At 36.4% G+C, this 15,465-nt stretch overlaps 1 protein-coding gene across 1 annotated transcript in view; it reads right to left on the reverse strand.

The window, feature by feature from the left end:
• Positions 1-2,854: 2,854 nt before the first annotated feature.
• The window catches only part of SKIL (SKI like proto-oncogene), a 43,171-nt gene continuing 30,560 nt past the window's right edge, over positions 2,855-15,465 (reverse strand). Inside the window, exons 3-7 of the mRNA XM_032260598.1 lie at positions 15,154-15,251; positions 11,927-12,159; positions 8,948-9,189; positions 7,822-8,046; positions 2,855-7,150 (exon numbers count right to left, since the gene is read on the reverse strand). Coding sequence (XP_032116489.1) covers positions 6,992-7,150; positions 7,822-8,046; positions 8,948-9,189; positions 11,927-12,159; positions 15,154-15,251 — 957 coding nt within the window. The 3' untranslated portion in view covers positions 2,855-6,991. The remainder of the gene's footprint in view (positions 7,151-7,821; positions 8,047-8,947; positions 9,190-11,926; positions 12,160-15,153; positions 15,252-15,465) is intronic.

Below are 15,465 nucleotides of genomic sequence, written 5' to 3' on the forward strand. Positions count from 1 at the left end.
ACATAGTGAAACCCCATCTATACTAAAAATAAAAATTAAAAAATTGGCCATGCGTGGTGGCTCACGCCTGTAATTCCAGTACTTTGGGAGGCCAAGGCGGGTGGATCACCTGAGGTCAGGGGTTCGAGACCAATCTGGCCAACATGGTGAAACCCCCTCTCTACTAAAAATACAAAAATTAACCAGGTGCAGGCAGGCGCCTGTAATCTCAGCTACTCAGGAGACTGAGGCAGGAGAATCTCTTGAACCCGGGTGGCAGAGGTTGCAGTGAGCCGAGATCACGCCACTGCACTCCATCCTGGATGATAGTGAGACTGTCTCAACAACAACAACAAATTACAACAAAATACAAAAAATTAGCCAGGTGTGATGGTGTGCACCTGTAATCCCAGCTACTGGGGATGCTGAGGCAGGAGAATCGCATGAACCCGGGAGGCAGAGGTTGCAGTGAACTGAGATTGTGCCATTGCACTCCAGCCTGGGTGACAGTACAAGACTGTCTCAAAAAAAGGGGGGGGAGGATTAATATCCAAAATATATAAAGAACCCCTACAACTTAACAACAACAACCACAATTTTTTTAATGGGCAAAAGACTTGATAGTTCTCCAAAAATACACAAAGCACATGACGCTCAACATTAGTCACTAGAGAAATGCAAATGAAATAACCCAATAGGATGGCTAATACAGCTAAAATGGAAAATAACATGTTGGCAAGGGTGTAGAGAAACTGTAACTCTCATGCATTCCTGGTCGGAATGAAAAATGATGCAATCCTGTGGAAAAGTTAAGCAGTTCTCCAAAAGGTTAAATGTAAAATTACCATATGATCCAACAATTCTACTCCAGGTATACATCCAAAAGAAGAGACAGCAGGGACTTCAGTAGATAACTAAACCAATGTTCACAGCAGTGTTATTTGCAATAGCTAAAAGGTGCAAACAACCAATGTGTCAATCAACAAATGGATAAACAGAATGTGGCATAAACGTGCAATGGAATACTATTCAGCCATAAAAAGAGGTGAAATTCTGAGACATGAAACACACGGATATATGTTGAAAACATGATAAATGAAACAAGCTATGTAGACACAAAGGACAAGTATTTTTATTCCACTTACATACCTAAAATACACAAATTCGTAGAGGCAGAAAGTAGAAGTCATCAGGGGCTGGGGGAGAAGATATGCATTAGGGAGTTACTGTTTAATAGGTACAGAGTTTCTGTTTGGGATAATGAAAAAGTGCTGGAAATAATGGTGATAGCTGCCTAACATTGTGACTATACTTAATGTCATTGAATTGTACACTTAAAAATGGCCAAAACAGTACATTGTTACGTATATCTTACCACAAAAAACATTTAATTACAATTCAGAGGGTATTTAACCAGACCTTAAGGTAGTCTCTAATGATCCCTGTCTCCTGTTATTCAAACCGTATATAACCTTGTCCTGTAATAAAACAAGGCAAAAGGGACAGTGTGTGACTTACAGTCAGGGTCATAAAGAAATTGTGGCATCACATTTTCTTCTGGATCACTCATTTGGGGCTAACCAGTCATTTCATGAACAGCTCCATGGACAGGTTCAGGTAGTTATCAACTGAGCGTCTGTCAGCAACCACGTAAGTGAGCTTGGAGGCAAAGCCTTCGGTACAATCGAGCTCTCAGACTTCACCCCTGTGTGGCACGCTAAGTGCAACCTTGTAAGAGCTCCTGAGCCAAAACAGCAAGCTGTTTCTGAATTTTTTTTAATTTCCCTTATTGATAACACCACGATACAATTTATAAGTAGCTTAGTTTTTTTCTTTTGAGACTGCTCTGTCGCCCAGGCTGGAGTGCAGTGGCACGATCTCAGCTCACTGTAACCTCCACCTCCAGGGTTCAAGCGATTCTCCTGCCTCAGCCTCCAGAGTAGCTGGGATTACAGGAGCGAGCCACCACGATCGGCTAATTTTTCTATTTTTAGTAGAGATGGGGTTTCTCCATGTTGATAAGGCTGGTCTCGAACTCCTGACCTCATGTTCTGCCCACCTCAGCCTCCCAAAGTGCCTGGATTACAGGGGTTAGCCACCAAGCCTGGCCTTTCGTTTGTTTTTAGAGACAAGATCTCTCTACTCACTCTGTTACCCAGGCTGGAGTGCAGTGGTGTGATTATATAACAGCTCACTGCAGCCTCAAACTGCTACTCCTGGACTCAAGCGATCCTCCCAGCCCAGTCTCCCAAAGCACTGAGATTACAGGTAAGAGCCACATTGCTAAGTTTTAAGGTAATTTGTTATGCAGTAGATAACTTATACCAGGTATTTAATAAGGGTAGTGAAAAAAACGTTAAAGCAAAAGCCTAAAAATTATTAAATAATCACATAATGCTGGTATTTCATCACCTGAAATATTGCATAAAATTCCCTATTTTATAATAAACAGGTTTTTCAAGTTAGTGTGTAACAAATAATAGACTTTTTTTTTTTTTTTGAGACATAGTTTCGCTCTTGTCACCCAGGCTAGAGTGCAATGGTGCGACCTTGACTCACTGCAACCTCTGCCTCCTGGGTTCAAGTAATTCTCCTGCCACCCAAGTAGCTGGGATTACAAGCATGGGTCACCACACCCAGCTGATTTTGTACTTTTAGTAGAGGCAATGTTTCACCATGTCAGGCAGGCTGGTCTTGAATGCCTCACTTCAGGTGATTTGCCTGCCTTCACCTCCCAAAGTGCTGGGATTATAGGCATAAGCCATTGTGCCTAGCCTGCAAACAATAGACTTTTAAAGGAACAAAGGAGAAAATGTCAATCTTAGGGAACAAGAAAGTTAAGCTGACACACAATACTGAAATGACTTGAATCAAATTTCATTGGCATTAAAAGTTTTTATTTAGAATTTGATCCACAATCTATACAAGTTATTTACAAGGCATGAAAATGGAAAACAGCACAAAATACAATTGAGGTATAAGCTCAGAGCACAGTATGTCATGTTTCAATAAATATAATTCAAAATTTGTAAACTAGGTGACCAGATACATGAGTCTTATTTTTAGTAAAACCATATAAAATATTTATTTCACGTGAGGTAGAGGACAGTTTTCTGTGTCATGTAATGCAACCAACCACAGCAACTTTAACCATAAAACTGTACATCATTGGCAAAATTTTAAATTTAATTATGGTCAATGTAGTCAATTATTTGCTTCAACAGTTGCAGAACAGATATTTCATTTACTGCCTTCACAGATTAGAAATTCAGAAATAATTTAAGACTATTCTGTTGGCTTAAAATTATCAGGAAAAACAAATACTTCTAACAGTATAGTTAAAACAAGTATATTTTATTTCTCACAAACTAATTCCTCAAAAGATGTCCTACATTTAGCAACTGTTCTGTAGGACATGTTTACTAGAACTACTTTGTGCTTTCTTTGTTTTCAAGTGAGGTATCTATATTGAAGAAAAAAATCTTATATTCATTTTATATTAAACGAATTTAATAAACTATTTTGTTTTCTGGGCTTAATTTTTTTTGTTTTTTACATCTGATCACTTTCTAATTCAAAAATTGTAGCACTACATAAGACATTTAATTCTATTACTAAATAGGCTCCAAATTACATTATACAGCTTAGAAGCCATTTAAATGAAAGGATTTACAAAAAAAAAAAAAAAAAAAAAAAACCCTGTCCTTTTAAACAAAATGCAATAGAAAATACTCATATGCTTTTCTTCCAAAAGTGGAAATGCTTAAGTACCCTATACTAGAAAAAGGAAATTAAGCTCTGTCTATTTAATTCCACAATGTATAATACAGCAGTTATATGTCCCTTATTGCTGACAGCTTCGATTAAAAACTATTAAGTAGCTCCAAGCACAGAAACAGATGTACAGTATGAGCACAATTTTTCTTTATATTAATTTTGAATGTCCTATCATGTGGATTAAATGCATAAAGGACAAATAAAAATGAGGAATCTTCCCTAAGTAATCAAAACATATGTCTTATTGAGAAAATTTTAGAAGCTGATCAAAAATCTGCAGCACAAGCTTCGCAATTAATTCTAGGGAAATACCTTGACACATTTGATAGTACTTGAGTTTCCTTACAACTTTACTTTCCTTCAAACAGAAGCTACTGATGTGCAAAGAAACTGGTTGTTCTGTCATGACTTCTAAAAGATATGGATAACTTGCAAATATATACTTTATTTCACCTACTTTAATAGCTGCTTTACAATTCACTATGTACAAATGATTTTATATCTTAACTGGTAATATATTAAATATGTTATAAAATTAGTTCAAGAAGCACAAAACACCCTAACTCTCATGAACACAGAAATTCGAGCAAAAGAATATGTTTAAACAAAAACTAAAGCACACAACAAACGTAAATTGTTGGTCAAATATTTTCATAGTATTATAAGTTACATGTGTGAAATTTAGGGTAGTTGAAGAGCTTCCTCAATAACAGCAGGGGGTTTTATATTTATTACCTTTATAGACTTGGTACCCTTTTCTCATAAAGTTTAGACTATAGAAACTATCACTACCCAAATTAAACATCATCCAAGCTAACATTCTTTCTTCCTTCTAAAGATGCAATAGCAAAACTTTTTATAGGTGTTCCTTTAATGCAGCTTTTCAGAGTAAACATTTTTACATTTTTCCTAAAAAGAATTATTTTTTGAAGTCTGAGGAAAAATCTGTTTGCCTGGTGAATTTGGCACACAAAAACTAACAACAAATCAAACATTAAGCTAACAACCAACACACAAAATAAGCATGCAAAGAACAGAATAAGTTTTATATGGATAAGATTTTAGCAGAGGCCACTTATAAGGTATTACAAAATCTCTATATTGTTTTCAAGCTATATGGTGCAGTTTAAAGTTACTTTTAATAATATGTATATTTACAATTGACTTAAAAAACTATTTTCAAGGAAGTTAGACAGAAACCTATGGCACATCAATGCATCTTCTGAAAAATGAAGACTATACAAAGTCATGTGGCAACTTTTCATTATGTGAAGGACTACAAAAAAATATTTCTTACTCAATTCTGACTTACAAGTTTATAATAATTTAATGGTGTTTAAGCACTGCTAAGAATTTTTAAATAACATATTTCAAGGATTAAGCAATTTATTTTAGAAGTTTTGGGTTGAAACAAATTCGTTTATCATTTACTAGGTAACATAAAGCAGAAAGGTTCTGAGTAAATTAGAAATATCAATGAAATTATAGGTGCTTGAGTTTGTCTTCCAAAACTCAGCTGAGCTATGACACAAATAATTCAAAATTTGCTTCTGCATATCATTTTAATATTTGCTCCTCCTTGAGAAGATTCCAAGAATCAACAAATAAAATTAGTGTTAGTATAGTAAAATTTAAATGGAAAATAGAAAATACACATTTAGGTCATACTCAATTTAGTAAATACACATTTGGGGAAGTACAAAATTATTTTTGGATATGTACTATTAAGCAAAATATGAAAATAACTGGTTAAATGGCAATCTAGTGATTTTTTTCTATACCATTATCTACCTTCTATGCTGGAAATAGGATCTAACCTTAACCCTAGCTAATTTATTTTAAAATAAATATAGTTCTCTTAAGTAATTTCATACATAGTACCTTATAAGAGAACATGAAAAACATTTACTATCCCATAAAATCCATGGGATAATAATGTTAATTAATGAGTTTTGGGAAACTTCCTTTAAAAACAAATCTAAGAATTTTACCTAATATATTTTAAGCCAAGAATTAACTAACATGAAATTTGCCATTAGAGAATGACAGACTTTTCTGTGCAAAAAAAAAAAAAAAAGAAGTGCAGAAGATGTTGTCCCTCCCAAAATTATGGAATTCCTTTACCTTCTGAAAATTACCTAAAAATCTTTTAGTAGCAGGTAACTAAGCTGTCCTATATGCATCTATCATACACTATCAGTTGACTGTAAATTCCTGATTTTGATATTAAGTAGTAATTGAAAATGGTCCATTCGTGCAAATTTTGGTAAGACTTAACATTTAAACATACAAAAGTCCAAAATAACCTTCAAGGTGTTTAACATTTTACAACTTAAAGGAAGACAAATTCATTATGTAAATTTCAGCAAGACTCGTAACTACATATAAAAACTGTACAGGATTATGGATTGTATAGAAACTGATATACAACAATGGTATCAGTTTTCTTAAGAACATTAATACTTTCACACCACTATTAACACAAACAAAAGTACAGAAGTTATTACATTTCATTTTTGAAAAATTGCTGCTTAAAAAAAATCTAAATATAACCACATTTAAACTAAAAAACAAATTACAACTGCTTCTTCTGTTTAGCAGCAGTGCATAACAACACATTATTCTTCCCCACTGTGCTCATGGGGTATGTTATAACCTCAATAAAATTTCTCCTAGGAGAGACATTAAAAAGAAGAAAACTAGTGGAAATTCATTCCACAATCTGAACAAAGTAAAAAGTAAATTTGGTGCATGTTAATTAGTATACTATATCAACTTAGAAAGATTGTGTTAATGAGAAAAGGGGAGATTCAACTCCTTGAGTAACTCTATATACTTAAAATATAAAGCCACCATTGTATCTAAAATTGAGTCTGAAATACAGATAACAAAATGGACCACAGCTATTTTCCATCACATACTGCAGCTTTTAAAAAGGACACAATTGTTAAGTTTACATTAGAAATATAAGCAGATTACCTACTAGTTGAAACCATATGGTATTGTAACTAAGCTGATTTTTTTAAAAAAGTACAAAGAAACATACATTTTCATTCATTTGGAAAATGTAAAAATTTAAGTACTAATATATAATCTCTTCACTTTCTCTGATCTACAAATGGGTAGAATGTCTAATTATCTTCATGCAGGTAAGTTCTTCAGAATTCAATTACCAAAGCAAGCAACAAACAAAAAACCTTGTCAATAATACACAGATAAATCTCTTTAACAGTTTCTAATTCTTAGCAGTCTTTGATGATTTCAGAATTTGCAGCTTTAGCTCTTTTATCATCATCTCTAACTTCTGTCTTGCTTCCCGCTCCTGTCTGAGTTCATCTTGGAGATCATGCCTATCGGCCTCTGCATGGTCCAATCTCTGCCTCAGTTCTGCCAACTATGTGATTTAAAAGGCCACGTCAATTTAAATTGTTTTGCTTTTCCATTTAATCCTCATATCATAGCAAATACCTACTTTCAAATTACTTTTTATAAAATGAACTATTTCATGTATACTACATCTGTTAAGTATCTAATACTATTAATCTGACATCTAACAGGCCATTAAATTGAAGAAAAAGCAAAGGAACAAGAGGAATGAACACCTACAGCACGTTCATTATGCCCAATACTCCACCACTCATCACAGCCTGCTCATGTTAGTTATTTGTTCATGATCCTTAAATTGTAAGATTCTATCAACAAAAGGGGATTGCTTATTTTTGCTCCCGTGCTTTTGAACATAACATGCAATAGTTCCTGTTAATTTGCAGATTTGAAAGCTCATATAGTACATTAAAATAATATAACATTTGATATTCAGAGGGCTAGAGATTAGCAATTTACATAGCTAAACTATAATAACTCAATAAAAGTTTAAACTAATAAAATAAACATCAAAATAATCATCTTGGACAATACAGCATAAAGCTATGTTTAACAGAATTACCTATTCTGAAATCTAGCTTAGTAAACTGAGCTTGACGAAAGGTAATTCCTTTATTAGAGATGTAACAGTTTCCATTTCCATGCTGAAACGGCACCGTTAAAACAAACAATAATTCTTACCTGTGCTGCATATTCAGCCTCTTTGTCTTTTTCTAAATTTGAGTCACAGGTACATTTTTGCTTCATTGCCTGCTCTAATTTTTTCTCTAAGTCTTTCTGTTCAACATAAAATTCTTCCATTCTTTGAGCATGTTCATTCTGCAAAGATTCAAGCTCTTTCTCTAAATTCTGCTGTTCTTCAGTGAGTTCCTTCATAGATTTTGAACTACTCAGTATTTCTACTTCCTGTAAAGAATCACAATATAACTTTTACTTTATTTTCACCATGTTAAAATTTTCAGTTCAGAAAAAATATAGCACAGAAATTATCTAAAATTCAGCTATCATTAACAGTTCGATATACAGGTAATTATTTTGAAAAACTATTTTCTCAAAAACTTTTAAAGTATATTAAAATTGCTTATCAATGTAAAACAAAACAATAATCTTAAGTATATTTGTAGTATCTCATCCTGACTTTTCTTAGAATATACAGGGAGGCCAGGCATGGCTCACATCTGTAATCCAGCACTTTGGGAAGCCGAGGAAGGCAGGTCACAAGGTCAAGAGTTCGAGACCAGGCCGGGTGCGGTGGCTCACGTCTGTAATCCCAGCACTTTGGGAGGCCGAGGTGGGCAGATCATGAGGTCAGGAGATCGAGACCATCCTGGCCAACATGTTGAAACCCTGTCTCTACTAAAAATACAAAAAATAGCCAGGCATGGTGGCACGTGCCTGTGGTCCCAGCTACTCGGGAGGCTGAGGCGGAAGAATTGCTTGAACCCGGGAGGCGGAAGTTGCAGTGAGCCGAGTTTGTGCCACTGCACTCCAGCCTGGTGACAGAGCTAGACTCCGTCTCAAAAAAAAAAAAAAAAGAGTTTGAGACCAGCCTGGACAATAACCCTGTCTCTACTAAGAATACAAAAATTAGGCGGGTGTGGTGGTGCATGCCTGTAATCCCAGCTACTGGGGAGGCTGAGGCAGGAGAACTGCTTGACCCTGGAGGCAGAGGATGCAGTGAGCCAAGAACGCATCACTGAACTCCAGCATGAGCAAAAGAGTAAGACTCCGTCTGGGGGGTAAGGAAAAAAAAGAATATATAAAAGTAGCTTTTCATAATGTACTATTATTTAGGTAACAATTTTACCATCTGAAGTTGTTGCTTCTTTTGCAAAATCAAGTTTAGTTTTTCCTGCTGTTTTACATAAATTCTCATTACTTCTTCCATCATTTTCCCCTTATCATCCTCACAAAAGACATCTTCCAGAAGAAGTGGAGATGCAGTAGCAGCATCATGACCAATTCCCACTCTGCTTATGTCTCTGACTAAGTTGCAAGTGGTAGACTCAGATTTCCTTTTACTTGTAGAATTATTTGAGACTGATGCATCTTGAGAGAAAAAAATTAAGTAACAAAGTATAAATATCACTCCATTAAGAAATCACTAGAACAATCCATAAATGAAATTTTTAAAACATTTCATTTATAAATTAAACCAAAGCAAATAATATACTTAGGAATAAATTTAACAAAAGTAGTGCAAGTACAATGAAAACTACAAAACATCGTTAAAAGAAATTTAAGACCTAAATACATGGAAAGACACCCCAAATTCATGGGTTGGAAGAGTTAATATTGTTAAACAGTAATACTCCCCAAATTGATCTACTTATTCAGTGCAATCCCTATCAAAATCCCCACTGGAATTTTTGCAGAAATTGACAAGTGGATTCTAAAATTTATATTGGAAATGCAACAAACCCAAAGTAGATAAAACAATCTTGAAAAAGAATAACAAAGCTGAAAAACTCACAATTCCCAATATCAAAGCTTACTACAAAGCTACAGAAATCAAGACTGTGTGATGACTTAAGGACAGACGTACAGATCAGTAGAACAGAATTCAGAGTCCAGATATTTTTAAAACTCATACTTTATAAGGCAATTGTTATTGACAAAGGTGCCAAAGCAATTCAATCAGGAAAGAATAATCTTTTCAACATATGGACAACTATATCCACATGCCAAAGAATAAGGTTGGACCTTACACAGTATACAAAAATTAACTCAAAATTGATCAAAGACCTAAATCTAAGAGCTACAATCCTTAAATATACATTTCTTGGCTGGGTGTGGTGGCTCAAGCCTATAATTCCAGCACTTTAGGAGCCCAAGGCAGGTAGATTACCTGAGGTCTGGAGTTTGCCACCAACCTGATCAACATGGTAAAACCCCGTCTCTACTGAAAATACAAAATAATTAGCCAGGCATGGTGGCATAGCAGGCAGATCACCTGAGGTCAGGAGTTCAAGACCAACCTCACCAACATGGCAAAAACCCCCGTCTCTACTAATAATAGAAAAAAATTAGCCAGGCGTGGTGACCCACGCCTATAATCCCAGCTATTCAGGAGGCTGAGGCAGGGAAAATCACTTGAACCCAGAAGGCAGAGGTTGCAGTGAGCTGAGATCGCGCCATCACACTCCAGCCTGGGCGACAAGAGCAAAACTCCATCTCAAAAAAGAAAAGAAAATATTATAAAACTAAATTAGTTGTGAAGATTGCACAACTTTGTGAATATATTTAAAACCACTGAACTGTAAGCTTGAAAAGGGTAAATTTTATGGTATATGAATTATATCTCAATAATTTTTTAGAAATCACTAGAATTAATTTGGGAAATAAAATGCAATGCCAATATGGCATAATAGTCATTACTAATTTTTGTTTACCATATTTAAATCCAAAGAAAACTGAGTTTTAGAAATCTCAAAATTGGCCACGCCTGGTGGTTCACATCTGTAATCCCAATGCTTTAGGGGGCCAAGGCAGGAGGATCACTTGAGGCTAAGAGCTTAATGCCAGCCTGGGCAATACAGTGAGGCCCCGTCTCTACAAAAAATTTAAAAATGAGGCGGGCACAGTGGCACGCACCTGTAGTCCTAGCTACTAGAAAGGCTGAGGTGCAAGGACTACTTGAGCCCAGCAATTTGAAGCTACAGTGAGCTATGAATGCACCACTGTACTCCACCAGCCTAGAGCAACAGAGCGAGACTCTGTCTCTAAATAAGAAAAACAAAACAAAACAAAAGGCCTTCAAAATTAATGCAGAAAACCCCCAAGAATCTCAATTCTCTACAAAAAATTAACTAGAGGACCCTCGAATCATTCCAAGGCAGCTAACGTAACTGTCACACTGCCCAATCATCAAGCAAAGCTGTGCTGCTATATGGATGGTAGGTAACACAGGCAATAGCTGCAGATATGTCTCATTTAATCCACTGTATTTTAAAAGGCATGGTAAGTAGCGACCTATTTTTCTTTTAGATAACCAGCCAGTGTTCCACATTTATGACAAATGCCTGGTGCCCAGAGTTTTCAATCCTTGCTTTATTCCATAACTAAGCTTCAATGAGTTCTATATCTAACTACTTTTACTTACATATACTTCTTAGTATTAGTTAAGCGTTGTGTCAGTTCATGGCAAATTAGAAAAATAAAGGTCGAGTGTGGTGGCTCACAGCTGTAATCCCAACACTTTGAGAAGCCAAAGCAGGAGGAACACTTGAGCTCAGGAGTTCAAGACCAGCCTGAGCAACATAGCAAGACCTATTCTTAAAAAAAAAAAAAAAAAAACTTTTTTTTTTAATTAGCCAGGCACAGTGGCATGTGCCTGTGGTCCTAGCTACCAGGGAGGTTGAGTGGGAGGATCACTTGAGCCAAAAGGTTGAGGCTGCAATGAGCCATGACCCCAACCCTGCACTCCAGCCTAGGTAATAGAGAAAGACTCTAACACAAAAAAAGAAGAAAAAAAAAAGGACGAAAGAAAAACAAGGATCTACTAAAGAAATCTGACAGCAAATAAAAGGTAGGAAAGAAAAATATTCAGACAAAAATAACTTGCAGTCTTAGGCCAAGTAGCCTATCTCAGTCTCTCGAGCTAGCACCACACTACAAAAGTATAGCAACTGTGATTAAAAGAAAAGAATTTTGAAGGGTAGCATTTTTAAAGGTAAAAGCTCCAATTATCTGAAAATTTAGCTTAAACAAAAAACCTGTTTGAAAATGCTGAGTAAATGTGTTCATTAGGTATTTAATTTTAGAAAGATAATCTCTGAATACTTACCTAAACGGCTACATAATTCTTTACTTGTTTTTAAATCCATTTTCTCCTGTTCCTCAAGTGAGACATCTGGATAAGACACCGTTTTTTGATGTTTACCACTACTGTGAGCCTTCTCTGACTGTCGTGATATGGACTTACTTGCCTCTGTCTTTGTGAGCTCTTTAGACTGGGATACAGCAGAAGTAAGCGACACATTGGGGGCAACCACTTTATCACACATGTATAAGTAGTAGCTGAAAACATGTAAAAGCAAAACAAGACATATATATTACATATTACGATTAAGTAAAAATCAAAATATGTAACATGCATTTCTGTGGTTAAACTCATTTTTTTTTTTTTTCTAACAGCACAGCCTGGAAAACTCTTTTTTTTTTTCCCCCCAAATAAAAGCAGACAATATTATAACTCAGAAAATAAAGGTCACAGAAAAGAATTCTTAGAAAAAAAATTATCAGCACTTTAGGCATTACAAACAAAATTATAAGGGATTTTTTTTAGTTTGTTAGTAATTACTTTTTTTTTTTTTTTTTTTTTGAGACAGGGTCTCACTCTGTCACCCAGGCTGGAGTGCAGTGGCATGATCATGATCATGGCTCACTGTACCCTCTAACTCCTGGGCTCAAGCAGTCCTCCGCAGCATCTCAGGTAGCTGGAAATACACATGCCCATGTTTTTGTTTGTTTGTTTGTTTGTTTTTTTAAGAGATGGGGTCTTGCTATGCCACCAAGCTGGTCTTGAACTCCTGGGCTCAAGTGATATCCCTCCTACCTTGGACTCCCAAAGCACTGGGATTACAGGCGTGAGCAACCACACCCAGCTTGCAAGTAATTTCTTTCTTTTTTTTTTTTGGCAAGTAATTTCTAAGCACAAAAAAGATACTCAGAAAATCACAATCTCTTCTTCCCTCAAAACCATCTAAGAACTAAAAGCATTAAGTACTTTATAGAGCTGTGTAACAACCCTGAACAGGTAAGTTTTACTCCAGAAAGAGAATACTCTATAACTACTTTGGAGGACTTTATCTTGCCCACCAGCCAGGGAATCCTGGCTCTTTGCTTTGAGGCTGCTTCAGATGCAGATTGCAAGGCTATGGCCTGATTCACGAGAGGCTCAATGAGGAGCTCCCAGGGCTCTTCTTATGTACCTCAGAGAGAGAATATGCACTCTGAATGCTGCGCCCTGCTACTGGGCAATTCTTGTATCAAACCCCACTGAGCAATCTTCTTAAAATACTTCAGTACTTCCTCCTCATCTGATAAAATGGCAATAATAAACTATGCAAAACTAAGACTGAAGGGATTACAAATTTTGCTCAAAATTCATATAAAATTGCCCAGTAGACTCATCGGAGAGGCTTAAGGAACAAATTTCAGCTAGATTTAAGTACCATATTTGCAACTATATTCTGAGTAACAGCAAAAAGATGGAAACATTTAACAGACTTGACACTTCATCCCCTGAACTCCAGACAGTCTCCTCTTACATCTCATTTTCTTTGTACAAGACATCTATATTGTTCCCCTTTGCTAATGACATACATTTTTGAGGCAAAATCTCAGTTTTCTGACAGGACAAGAAAATTGACAGGTTTAATAGCACTCACAAGACTTACTGCAAATACAACAGGTAAAGTAGTAATTGTACAAATGTAAATAAGACTCAGTCTCTTTAACAATCACCATGCTTGGAGAGAATATAGATTTACACTAATAGATAAAAATCTAGGATTTATAAGTAGATATAAGTAGATTTCTAAGTAGATAAAAAACATAAAAAAACTTATAATCTAGGGTGCACCTTTATCAAAAAAGTAAAATCCTGATTTTGAGAGGTGTGATTATTAAGAAAACTCTAAGTTTCAAAAGAATTTATTTTTAAAATATTCAAGTTGCAGGCCGGGTGTGATGGCTCACGCCTGTAATCCCAGCACTTTGGGAGGCTGAGGCAGGTGATCACTTGAGGTCAGTAGTTCGAGACCAGCCTGGCCAACATGGTGAAACCTCATCTCTATTAAAAATACAAAAATTAGCTGGGTGTAGAGCAGATGCCTATAATTCCAGCTACTCAGGAGGCTGAGGCGAGAGAATTGCTTGAATCCAGGAGGCGGAGGTTACAGTGAGCTGAGATTACACCATTGTACTCCAGCCTAAGGAACAGAGTGAGACTCTGTCCAAAAAAAAAAAAGAAATTAAAGTTGCATACCAAACTCCTCAAGAATTGGTTTACCTCTTGAAGAAAAGTAGGAAATTAAAGAAGAACTTTCATTTTTTACTTTAGGGCAAACAGAAAATGATCTATTTCTAGAAAACACACAGAAATACATAGTAAAGGTTATTTTTTTTTTTTTTGAGACGGAGTTTCACTCATGTTACCCAGGCTGGAGTGCAATGGCGCGATCTCGGCTCACCGCAACCTCCGCCTCCTGGGTTCAGGCGATTCTCCTGCCTCAGCTTCCTGAGTAGCTGGGATTACAGGCACACGCCACCATGCCCAGCTAATGTTTTGTATTTTTAGTAGAGACGGGGTTTCACCGTGTTGACCAGGATGGTCTCGATCTCTTGACCCCGTGATCCACCCGCCTCGGCCTCCCAAAGTGCTGGGATTACAGGCTTGAGCCACCGCGCCCGGCCATAGTAAAGGTTATTTCAGATATTCAATGTAATTTACAATTCATTTCATTTTAGATTCTTTGAAATTTTTTCTCATAAGACTGATTAAACAATTCACCTACAATTTCCATATAATGACAAATAAAACAAAAAATATATTAATTACCAATGCATATACTTAAAAATAACTTTGAATTTTCAAAGATAATCTATGATTAACAAAAAAGCCTGAAACTAAAGAAATAAATTCCTGGCCGGGCACAGTGGCTCATGCCTGTAATCCCAGCAATTTGGGAGGCCAAAATGGGTGGATCACCTGAGGCCAGGAATTTGAGACCAGCCTGGCCAACACTATGAAACCCAATCTCTTCCAAAAATATAAAAATTAGGTAGGCGGGATGGTGTACACCTGTAGTCCCAGCTACTCGGGAGGCTAAAGACAATTGCTTGAAGCCAGGAGTCAGAGGCTGCAGTGAGTTGAGATCACACCACTGCACTCCAGCCTGGGTGACAGAGCAAGACTCCATCTCAAAAAAAAGAAATACCCACGTCCCAGAAATAGTCCATGGCATATCACTGTTGAATGAATGAAGAAACAAATGAATATCAACTCACCTGGGATGTAAAAATGAATGTGTCTGAGAAACATGGTCACCTTCCTGCTTTATAACAGGATACCATGACTGTAATTCCATTCCTGATGGTGCATCTGTCTGCAGAAAAATATGGAAAGGAAACATTTATTGAAGGAAAAATGTGATGGTTAATTTTATGTGTCAACCTGAGTGGGCCACTGGGTAAAGACAAGTCACATTATTTAAGAGTCATCATGGCCGGGCACGGTGGCTCAAGCCTGTAATCCCAGCACTTTGGGAGGCCGAGGTGGGTGGATCACGAGGTCAAGAGATCGAGACCATCCTGGTCAAC

The sequence above is a fragment of the Sapajus apella genome, unplaced genomic scaffold, assembly GCF_009761245.1.
Source record: "Sapajus apella isolate SASKATOON/1434 unplaced genomic scaffold, GSC_monkey_1.0 scaffold4, whole genome shotgun sequence".
NCBI lineage: Eukaryota > Metazoa > Chordata > Mammalia > Primates > Cebidae > Sapajus > Sapajus apella.